Raw genomic sequence first — 12,326 nt, forward strand, 5'->3', positions numbered from 1 at the left:
TCTTTAAACGTTTAGGTATTGATAGAATTGAAAGAATAATGTTCAATGTACTTAAATAATAAACTTTCTGATCATTTTCATGTAATGTTATATATCTATATATTTTGTAATCTCAGAACTATTTCTTACACTCTCATGTACTGCACCAACTACAAGCGCTGCAGCAAATCAGCTGGCTGAACGCCTTAAATTTTGTAATCCCTTATAGTTAATCTTTTTAATATTTCAACAGATTGTAAATTTCACCAATAAATATTCCACTTTAATCATTTTTATAAACAGAATCACGAAGGTGTCAACTTATTTATTTATTTTAGCAAAGTTTATAATATCTTGTGCTTTCTTTAACCTCCGAATCAAGAGCTGTAGGCGTGTACCTGTGCCTGCAGCCAAAAATCGGGCAAGTGCTGACAACATAGATAAATTCCTCATCTGTTCCAGTACAACCAAAGATCAAGTTACCATGCATGATGTATTGGGTGACTCAGATATCTTGGTCTATTATTGGCTCCTAGGCATTGTGGAACTCTCCCTTTACCATGTATGGGTGGCGGTGTGGAGGGGGAACAGACTATTCCACAACCCCTTCCATGCACCATCTACGTGTCATGAGTCACTTACCCTAATCCTGCATTGTAAACAAACATGTTATTGACCTTGAATTATCTGCTGGAATCATTGTGAAAAATGTTCTGCTTATAATTGTAATAATATGGCCGTTATCATAATATGCTCATCAATATCATTGTAGTACTTTTTTTGATCTTGTACTGTATTGACACTCTCCTTTATTCTGTTTGATAAGATCCTTGCACAGGCCAGTGGCCCATGAGGATGGACAAAATAAGGCTTAAAAGGGGATCGACCTCTCCTTAAAAAAAATTGTTATGTTGATAATGACATTCAAAGTGTAGGGTACCCTTATAAATAATAATAAAATAACATTTACAAATGTATTATTTATTAATATACATTAATATAATTTATAAATATTCAAAATTAAAAATATATGTTACACTTATTTATAAACAAACAACACATTGAATGTTCCCAAATACATCACTGGTTCTAAGTTTATACAGCTGTTCCTCTTTCAAGATTTTGCTTGATTTCAGTTGTATGCTGACCATAAAATCTCTCAAGTTTCTCGTTGAACTTCATGTTCCTTTCATTGATGTAGTCAATATCAGCATCATCATTGTGCATCCTTCTTCGGCTGTACTTCTCTCTCTTGGCAACCCTAAAAGAGAAACTCATTTTAGTTCTGATAACATACAAGATGACTAAAATCATATCCTTTTATTATAATATTTTACATAAATTAATACAATGTACTCTTCAAAATGAAATCGACTTCATGCCATTAGTATTAAAATAGTTATGAGATAAGAATGAGTATTAACATTTTAATCGTGTTTATGAAATTTGTTCAATATATATGAAGTAGATTAGAGAAATCAATTAAAGCAGCCATTCATATTGTATAGCCAAGAATTATATGTTTGCCATCATGTTGTTTTTTGCTAGACTAAAGAAAATACTACTAAAAATCTAAACAAACTTGAAATCTTTAAAAATTTAAACAAAATTACATTTTGTTTGAGAAATATCTGCCAAGGAACAAAACCTAATTTGAAATACAGGTGCTACTTTGTGGTGTAAGTATGTAGTATTGTTCAATAACTTCTAACTTAAGCTGAAAATTCTGAGGTGAATAACAATTTACAGACCTTTTTTATTTATAGAAGAGATAAATCAGAAATTTATAACAAAGATAATAAACAAAGAATATCATGGAGTTTAAATGATATTTTTATCGAAGATTTCAGAATATCCCCATGTTAAGTGAACCAACCATATCAAGATTATGAAAATAAATGTAACTATCTATAATGTAATGTAAACTATTGTGTATAGTATAAAAAGTAATAAATGCTGCCCGTCACTTCTAGCCAATAAAATAACATGATGTAAAGCTAGTTTCAAAGTTTACTTATTGTGACAAAGTAAATGGACAATGGGAATCATCCTTTGTAATGGCAATAACATCGTACATCACTGGTAGTTCATCAGAATTACCCAAAGTCCACACAGTCTGCCCTTTACCGTTGCCAGTCAGATATGATTGATGTGTAGCGAATCTGGGTATTTGCTGTTGCCCAGATCTGACCTACGTAACAGTTTGGAGAAAGATTCTATGTCATCCTAGCTGACCAATAAAATATGACAATAATTGAGCAGAATTTATACTGGTATGGAATAGCAAGGAAACTCAAACCTCTGTATATTGATACTAGCTATGTGTTTAAATAGTAACTATAAGTTCCAACTGGCACTCAAATTGTTAACTGTTATCCACTGAATTAAACTGAATTTTTTTAAATAATGTTGTACAAATTAAATATGTAGTATAAACATAACAAAATTAGAAATAATTTCTAATACAAATTGTAATAATACAATACTTACTGTTTTTCAAGATCTTCCACCATTCTTTCAATGCCTTCTTTAGAGTCCTTGTGCAGCCCATGGAGTATAGTATTCGGTCCCCCATAGAAAGCCTCCCCAAGCTTTTCCCTCTGGTGCTCGTACGCTGTCATGTCCACTTTCAAATTCTTTGTCAGCCGATTATACTGTCTGATGGTGGCTTGTTCATAATCCGCAAAACCTGTGTCAGGATTTTTCTTCTTCCTTTTCCTGTCCAAATGTTCAGCCTCTGTTGCATTTATGTTGAGCAGTTTCACCCTATCATAATCTTCTCCCTGAAAAAAGTGCACTTTATTTATGAGGTCAACATTATCCAGACTTATTACATTGTTAATCTGGTTTACTTGCCTACAAAGATCTGGAAGTGTTTCTTGGTTTTTTTCCATAACATGTTTTACTGTGGATTGTAGCATAATCATGCACTTATATTCAATCATATATACGCATTGAAAATTGCACAGAGAATTGTCATAAAAAGAGTATTTTCCTACAAATCTGATTGCCAAAATGGCAATGCCATAGTACTCTAAAACCTAATAGTCCCATTTAGGTATTGAACTTGATTTGAATTGCTCAACAAGTAACAATCCTCGGCTTTCAGCCCTACTAATTCAAACCTAGTTTATTGATCAATATGACGTGATATATTCTAAAAAGCATTATTTAAATCCAAAAGAACTTCTACTACCTTATCTTCTGTATCTAAAGTATCTTTTATCAACTCTACAAAATCAGTTGCTATCGACCACAATCTGATCCTACTGTGTTATTTATTATCCAACAGTACAAATAAAATATACCTAGGTGGTTTTAGTTAACAAACCAACGGTAGCATGGAAAGAGTTAAAATCAAAGAGATTTGAATTTCAACATCAGATCTTAATATATGCTTAAAAATAGTCTCTTTTAACTAACTTTCAGTTTAGTAATGTGTTATATATGGGAAAAAATCTCAAAATAATCCTGCTTAGAAATTATATGGAGTTAATAAAAATATGTACAATATACATGGCCTATTGTTTGAAATATAAAATACCTTATCAGAAGCTGCTTTGCGCTGAGCCTCGTCATTGAGAATCCATTCCGCTTTTCGCTTCCTTGCTTCCCAGTTGGAGGGTAGAGAGTTTCGCTTATCTTCTTCTACAACCTCCTTGTGGTTTAACTGCCTTGCTTCATTCTGTAACAACCGAGAACTGTACTGTCTTGCACCATTAAAAGTAATCACCATACACAGATACAATGCAATCCAGATATTTAGGTTAAGAACGTTATGACTTTGTTCAAGAACATTGTTCAGAGTGAAAACCCAAAACCTTTAGTTCAAAATGAATTTCAGGGTGTCTGTATACTCCTGTTACCATTAAAGTAGACTGTTGTTCAGTAATTAATTAATTCTGGAACTGGAAGTCAAATTTCTTTTACTGGTGGAGTGTTTATGATACCTCACACACAATAATTTGCCTCAAAATTGTATACAATGTGTACATAGAATGACTTCTCATCTTTATTTTAATAATAATATGTATAATATAAAATAAATATATTATACTTATAGCCCATACCATTTCATTCAGAAATGTTCTGTTCTGGTTTCTATTCACTGTGTTAATATAATAATTTATTCACTATGGCACTGAATGGAAGTTACCTTATTTACAATGAATGTGTTTCGACTGGTGAAACAGTCATCTCTGGGTTGCAGAGTGATGCCATTCCTCTGAAAGCCAACCGGCTTATTTTTTTTTTTGTTTTTTCCGTGGGGCGGCCTACTGCCATGCACTTAAGCCTCAAGGGCCTTTTGCGCACCCCGGAAACACCATGAACCCAAGAGTAAATCTGGCAACCCAAATGAATTTCCAAACCCTCATTTCATGTTTCCTCACCCTAAATGTTCCCTTTCTACACTAATACACAGTTTAGGAGGAGTTCTGAACAATTTGATTGGAAAAATTGGGTGTTCCTAAACTGAATAAATAAATACTGAATATACAGCTATGTCAAACTGCAGACATAGCTGTATATCAAACCGATGTAGTCATGAAACTGGACCGTGTACCTAATAGTTGGTAGGGTGAGAATGGCAGATGCTGTGAGAACACATAGACCTTGAACAGGGAGATCAATGAAGCTGATTAAAGTTCTTGGCACCTGACAGAATCTGATGTCTTAATAAAAAGACATAACAATGAAAATAATTCGGCCTAAGTCAACTACAGCAACACTCTGTAGCAGATAAAACTTACTAAACTAGCTGAACATATTGTGCTTCATACTATTAAAGGTTTTTCCTCTAAGTCAGGATTTAAGGCTGCAGATAGAGTACAACAAGTGGGCTTTTTTTATAACAATATTAACAAAGAATATTCCTTAATTACAATCAACAATATAATCAACCTATGCCGATAAATTAATATTTGAATAATTACATCATCTCACACTGTAAGCACATTTTCAGATAAGCTTTATAAAAATTATACAGTGTTTAACAGTGACTTCATTGTTAACTGAATAGAAAAATAAATGAAGTAGCATTGGAGATGAATATATGTGTTTTTATTGTTATCGAGGTCTTAGTTTTGTTGTTACTAGTTTTGTTATTATTTAAATTACATTTGTCCTATAACCTGTCCAAATTTTGTAGTTAAGTTTTTGGTACTTTAATATTATCCGGAGGTCATTATTTTTGGAAGGTTTTTTTACCGGAGATATAAAACACTAACATTAACCCTTTGAGTAGTACGCGAAACTACTTCAAAATAGTAATGACGTTCCAGAACGTCATATGAAAAACAAGCCAAAAGGAGTAGTGACGTTCCAGAACATCATTTATTGTTTGTTACGAAATTGATTTTTTTTGTTTTTTTTTTTATTTATTTGCATCCATTTAGAACCATATAGTTATTTAAAACTAATTTTAAACCAAACCATAGTTGGTAGTGTAATTTTTGAGGCAGAATAATCAGAAAATAAGACATTATTATCAACCATCTTATTTCTGACAGCGCGCCATTTTGCCCGCCCCCTCCCTACTCCTGAAGGTCAAGCAAGGAAAGCTCAAAAGCGGTGTTATGTATACTACAACACAACCACCCGTGAAAAGAAGAGGAAGGATACCACATTTCACTGCCCAGACTGCAATGTAGCATTGTGTATTTACCCTTGTTTTGAGGAATTTCACACCAAAAAAAAAATTGTAAATCACAAAAAAATGTAAACATTCCAACTTTTGTACATTTTTATTTGTAATCAATTTTTAAAAAAATACGTTTAATGTGTTTTTTTTTACTCCTGGGTTGTATTTTTATGTTTCAGCTGTTACTCCTGTGGAACAGAACCAAGTGACGTTCCAAGACGTCATTACTCCTCAAAGGGTTAAACAACAGACTTTATTTGATTTACTGTGGAAATTAAGTCAAACCGATGTCATTATGATCATTGGTTCTTGTTCTCTTCCTCTCTCTCTCACACACACACGTGCACGCACGCACACACACACACACACACACACTATGTCCTTATCTACTATTTGTTATTGGACTACATAAGTAGGTTTATATTAGGTTGTGTTAAATATGTTACTATTAGTATCAAAATTTTCGTCCAAATTATCCAACGTCAGATCACGCTGGACAGTCTGACACATAATCTAAGGTCGGGAAAGCTATGAACAGACATGTCCTTGGCCATGCACCTTTGGTGTCACTCCACACTTCTAGAGAAAAAAGAAAAACATCCTTCAGATATTACCTAAATTCAAGCTCAGAGCACGTGAGTACTAGTTAATTATTTATATTTTATTATGTACTTATGAATTTATCTACTTATATAGCCTAATAGTAATAGGGACGGAGTGGCATCCTTTTCACATACAGCACTTCCTTTTGGGAGGCAGAAAACAAGAACCGATCGTCATAGGGACATGTCATTTTCACAGTAAGGCAAATAAAAACTTTTCTACTAATGTAGTTTTGTTAGGTCCTTGATAATAAAAGCTTTCAAAAATAGTGGCCTCCGGATAATACTAAGTACTAAGTTTTTTTATTAATCTATTCATAAACTTATGTCAAAGTGTAGGCCTATATTAAATCAACTCGGTACTTTGGGATTATACCGACCACACCAGTATGAAGAACACAAAAATATAAATTTATAGAAACAAACATGACAGAACGGAAAAAAAACTGTTTAATTACAAACTTACAAGCATTTCCAGGTATTGTGATCGGTATTGTTGTCGCTGTTATCTTATCTTTATCGAGAATCCCGATTACGGCAGGCAGCGCAGCATCACATGATTTGCACGGTACATAATTGCCTTTCCATTACAATTCAATTTATATTTCTTATCAGCCCCTCTAGAATTTGATATTTTACTGATAGGTACTATCTCGAGGGATGTTTTTCTTTGGTTGACATCAGTGCGGGCTTCGGCAGCACCTTCGGCCGGAGGCACTCGCATTTTGGGTGGCGGAGAGTGATCAAGAATAAAAACAAATTTTGTGTGTTTTTTTCAATAAAGAGTTTAGTTTTTGTTTGGTAATGTTTGTTTTTGTTGAATTTTTGTGTTTGGAGAAATGTAGGGGTAAAACACGGAAGTACAACAAAGTGACGCACCAGCTGAACGGGCGGCGAGACTCTGCAATCACGTTATCTACTAGACCGCTCGACTTTGACCTCTGTCTGAGGATGGGAAGGGGTTTGCGATAAGACAATTCCTGTTTTATATTGACGAAATATTGTTCTACACTAATCTAGTAATCAGTAGAAGCAAAATGTCAAATAACGATTCATGTCTGGGTATGGTCGGTATAATCTCAAAGTACAATCAACTCTTTTAGTTTCAAACATACATATGGCTTTTAGTTAGTATTTTAGATGAATTGATAGTTCTATTATTTAATATCGGGAGTATCAATGAGTATCCTAAGCAATATAAAACTAGGTCCACTCATTGCACTCTACATAATGCTGTAGAATAATTGGTAACCACCATAATCGAATCATCAATATTTATGATTAACAAAACTACAAAGACCAAAAGATTGAACCGAAGTACGTTATAGGTTTTTCAAATCACAGTATAGTTCAGCTAGTTTTATATCTTTTAAAAAGTACTAATTCAATGATGAATAAAACTAACTATCAACTTGTGCTTTGAAATAGTGAAATTTTGAAATAGAATAGACAAGGTATCTAAAAAGTTGAGCAAGGCTATTTTCCTTCTTTGTAAACTTAAATTTTGGGTACTGTAATTCTGAGCAATTTTACTTGGTCAACCCCAAACTTTTTCATATTTTACTACGGTTATAAGGATGTTCTCAGAAAGCAAGAAACATATAATTCAAGCCCCGCAAGGCCGTCCTACAGGTTGCTGAGCGATAAGAAGGTTCAAAGTCCATGCGATAACAGTGGCTTGCGGGAGACGCATGGAAGACCAGTTGTGACAGTTACTGTTATGGCTAGGTTAGGTTAGGTTAGGTTAGGTTAGTTTAGGTTAGCCCACCATTTTGTTGGTCACCTTGCTGATTTCATGTTCAAACGGAAACATAACGATCACAAACAAAGACTACACCATTTGTTTCGGGCTATCTGTGAAGTTTAAGACGGAGAACCATCGCAACAGAACACTGATCCAGTTGCCGCTGACTCGGATGAGGACGTTGAACCCGGCGATTACTAAAAGGTAATTTCTATTTGTATATAGCATATATTAACTTTTCGGGGCCTAAATTGTGTTTTTTTTTTAATTTCACATACATCTCTAGATTATCGTAGTAAAATATGAAAAAGTTTGGGGTTGACCAAGTAATTGCTCAGAATTACCAAATTTTTCAACAACACATCTATTCTGCTTACTGCTTACTTTGGTTGTTTTTATCTGCACTTGGTTTATGGCCTTCCCATTCGGGGACATGAGAGGAATCCGTTGCCTCTTTAAACTTCAGAAGAGGACCATTCGAGTTATTTTTGGATTGCAGGGAAGGCAGTCATGCAGAGGTACTTTTTACACAGGAATAATATTTTGAAATCTCCTTCCTTGTTCATATTTAGGCTAGCTGTCTGATGTTTGCTCATAAAAACACTAATTTTCCCCCAATAAAACCTCTCACTACACCACAGTCCTTTAACGCTACAGGTCCCAGCTCATAAAACCTCATTTTTGAGTGACAATGCTCATTTTCGTGCATTAAATTGTTAAATAAGCTACCATAGTCAGTGCAAGAAATAGTAAATATTGAAAAAATCAAAATAAAAGGAATGCTAGTTGAAAAAGAATATTATACTGTAAATAACTTTTTAGAAGACAATCACTAAGTTACGTTTAATACTGTCATTATCATGCTGACTGTATTGCTTTAGACCTTATTGTATGAACTGACCCTTGTCATGCATTTACATATGTATACAACAATAAAGCATTTTGATTGATTGACATTTTAAAAAGAGCTATAGGCCTACATTATAAAAAAGTTAACTAGGCCTATAATCATAATGCTTTTGTATTCAATAGATTAGTATTTCTGATTAATAATGTAATTCCCAGATTTATCATGCTGCTTACTAGGCCTATTGTACTGCAATCTAATAGGCTAGGTGAGGTTCATTATTATTTTTTACTTACTACTTAGATACATAATTAAGGTATTAAACAAAAAAAGCCTTAGGCCTAATATAAATGGCCTTTTTAAACCGAGGGGTCAACAAATTTCAATTAATCTTGGCTAAGGGTACGGTCCAATAAGCGGACCCGGTTTTTTATATCGAATAATATAATCATCGATACCTAATATTCGCATATCGAATCATAGACTATCAATCGATATAAAAGTAATAACAATCATATGTTTAAATTAAAATGTGAATTTAATGATAACAAATAATAAATGAACATAACCAAAATCAGGGAAACTCATAACTTTAACTAAATGAAACAGAACGAAAACGTTTTTTACTAAAGTTGTGTCCACCATTACCTTCTTTTTTTGCATCTGAAGACGACCATGTTAGCTCCTCTGACAGTTACATTTGTTACCTTTCCACAAATATCACATAATGGATTCTTAGGTACTAACCCAACATCCTGAAGCCATAAAAAAACATATTTTATCGTCTTTTAAAGCAATTTCGTGAAGCTTCCTAAGATTGACGGCCATTTTAATACACAATGTTACGTGAAATTTAAAATATTACCTTGTATTATTTGAAAGTGTTTTACAGCTGTTCATATAGATTATTTAAGTTGTTAAAAATAATTCATCAGTATCGATTGATTATATCGATGGTTATGATTAAGTAATATCGTTTGCCAATTTCGATATAAAAAACCGGGTCCGCTTATTGGACCGTACCCCTTGGCTAATTCTAAACCTACCCTCTTCAAATGTAGTTCTTTCAGTTTTCTCAATCGCTCTGCATTTTTCTCACTAAAACTTAAAGATTTCCCAGAATCGCTGCTAGAAGTTGACGTCTCCATATTCTAATTCAACTTATACAAGCATTGACTAGGTTTCAATTTTGTTAGCCACTAGACAGTCCACGACCACAATTTCACTTCCTTTTAAGAACTTTCAAGCACCAGTGCACAAACTTCACGCAACTAACTCAGCTACGATGTTACAACTAATACACAAAGAAGGTTATGTTGTATTTCACCAACAGTACTGCCAACATTAAGCCGTCACATAATAACCAACCTAATTCAAAATTATCCTAAATCCTTGATCATGAACCTCTTGTGTATATATATATATATATATATATATATATATATATGTGTGTGTGTGTGTGTGTGTGTGTGTGTGTGTGTGTGTGTGTGTGTGTGTGTTTTATTATTTGTCAAGTTAATAACAAGGATTAAATAGGTTAAATTAATTTTATATAAGTACACAGATTAAATAAATAGACACAAAAATATTGAAAAAGGAAACAATATATAAAAACATATTTTAATTTACAAATATCAGAGATGTCACCCATCACCAGGAATATAAAACAACATCCATCAACATCCATCTTCTATTTCATTATTGAATTGCACATAAAAAGCTACCATGAATAACATCGATGTTTGTGTTCGGTGTATGGTAAAGGTAACCGACGATACAAAGAGCATACAGTGCGATAGCTGCGACAGATGGTTCCATTTTGATTGCCTAAAAAGTATTCTGAGTCCCTCTGAATATAAACGCCTGGCAAATGATTCTGCCTTAAAATGGTTCTGCAACAGAGTGGATTGTCATAAAGATGTTTCTACTCCGGTTTCCGGTCACAGGTGTCTTGGAAGACATCCTTAAGAAAATGGATTCGCTTGCCACAAAGGCTGATATTTAAACCTATTTCCAACGACATTGCTACTTTAAAGGATAGCTTCGGCAGGCTGTCAAGAGCCTTTTCTGAAATCGAACCGCGTATAAACAAGATTGAAAATGAAGTTAAATACTTATTAGAAGAGTCTCAGAAAAGAAGCGATCCTCTACCTACTGACGACATTTACTCGGAAATAGTTGATCGTACTTCAAGACAGTCTAACGTTATCATCTTCAACGTTTCCCGAATGTACTACCCACTTCTACCAGAAAAGAAGGCGTATGACTTGGATAAGATTAATAAAATTCTAGTTTCAGTTAAGCTTACTTCTCAGATTTTCACCTTCTTTCGCATCGGCAAACCCTCTTACTAAGTCATCCCGTCCTATCAAACTCATTCTGCAGGGTCCCAGCTGAAGCAAGATTCTTCTTCAGGAACTTCTCATCTGATCTCCTTGATGGAGTACAACTCTCCGACGTTTTTATCTCTCACGACAGGACTCCTAGCGAACGTAAGACTCTGGACAACCTACGTAAAAACTTTGGGACTCTCGCATTAAGAACGGCGAATCTGATCTCACCATAAATTACGTCAATGGAACTCCAAAAATTGTAAATAAGCCAAAAAACTAAATTCTTCCAACGGGTTAGCACAACTGAATTATTTATTATCAAAAACATAAATGGAATTAGGAACTAAACTAGCTGAAATTCGTCAATCATTAACCACTTGCATACATGATATAATAGTCCCTTACAGAAACAAACCTTCTACCTAGCATTGCAACCAGTGAACTCGGCCTACCTGCTACCAAGTTTTTAGGAGGGACAGAGCACTCGACACTACTTAATAAGAAGAGTGGTGGTGGAGTACTAATCGCCATATCTAACAACATCAAATGTGCTGAAGTCCCTGTTTGCACCCCATCAGAGGCTATTTTTGTCTTTATCTGTCTCTCCCACGGCAAGAAAATGCTCCCTTGGTGGCGTTTATATTCCTCCGAATAAACCTACAGCATGTTATACTGATTTTTTCCGACTCTCTCGAAGATATTGTCAACATTAATGGGTTTCAAGGACATCTTGCTTCTAGGAGACTTCAATCTGCCGAATGCTGACTGGACCTCGATGTGCGCATCACGTGACGGCTCTTTTCAAGTTCTTCAAAATATGGCAACCTTGTTTGGCCTTACTCAAGTCAATAAGATTCCCAATTTCAGAGGTGTAATCCTTGACTTATGTTTCTCCTCTTTCTCAAAAACATAACAGTCTCTCATAACCCGGATCCGCTGCTTCCAGAGGATATTCACCATCCAGCACTGTCTATGACTACATCTAGACCATTTAATGTCCAAAAAAATGTAACTTATCAGGCCAACGTCAAGCTTTGTGACTATGCTAGCGTACTCCAGGACCTACAGGCTCTTGACCTTGCTGACTCGGTTGCTCGGGGAGACGTCAATGAAGCATTCAACGTATTCGTCAACACAATCAAGAAGAGTGTACTTCAATTCTCTCCGAGGACTAAGATGG

The 12,326-nt window shown here is 34.5% G+C and overlaps 1 protein-coding gene across 1 annotated transcript; it reads right to left on the reverse strand.

Moving 5' to 3' along the window:
- Nucleotides 1-939: 939 nt before the first annotated feature.
- LOC124363076 (pre-mRNA-splicing factor SYF2) lies at nucleotides 940-10,128 on the reverse strand. The gene is made up of 4 exons (XM_046818168.1): nucleotides 9,860-10,128; nucleotides 3,524-3,664; nucleotides 2,470-2,762; nucleotides 940-1,240 (listed from the first exon to the last, which is right to left on the reverse strand). Exons 1-4 carry the CDS (start codon nucleotides 9,959-9,961, stop codon nucleotides 1,075-1,077), a joined length of 702 nt encoding a protein of 233 aa, XP_046674124.1. The 5' UTR covers nucleotides 9,962-10,128; the 3' UTR covers nucleotides 940-1,074.
- Nucleotides 10,129-12,326: the final 2,198 nt, after the last annotated feature.

The sequence above is a fragment of the Homalodisca vitripennis genome, chromosome 5 (assembly GCF_021130785.1).
Source record: "Homalodisca vitripennis isolate AUS2020 chromosome 5, UT_GWSS_2.1, whole genome shotgun sequence".
Taxonomy (NCBI): domain Eukaryota; kingdom Metazoa; phylum Arthropoda; class Insecta; order Hemiptera; family Cicadellidae; genus Homalodisca; species Homalodisca vitripennis.

Bases quoted from the DNA above. Each gene is read 5' to 3' on its own strand.
- LOC124363076 (XM_046818168.1), bottom strand. From the start codon at position 9,961: ATGGAGACGTCAACTTCTAGCAGCGATTCTGGGAAATCTTTAAGTTTT. The intron at 3,665-9,859 runs GTAGGTTTAGAA...CGGTTGTTACAG, and splicing joins AAGAACTACATTTGAAGAGG to AATGAAGCAAGGCAGTTAAA. The intron at 2,763-3,523 runs GTATTTTATATT...CACTTTTTTCAG, and splicing joins GCAAAGCAGCTTCTGATAAG to GGAGAAGATTATGATAGGGT.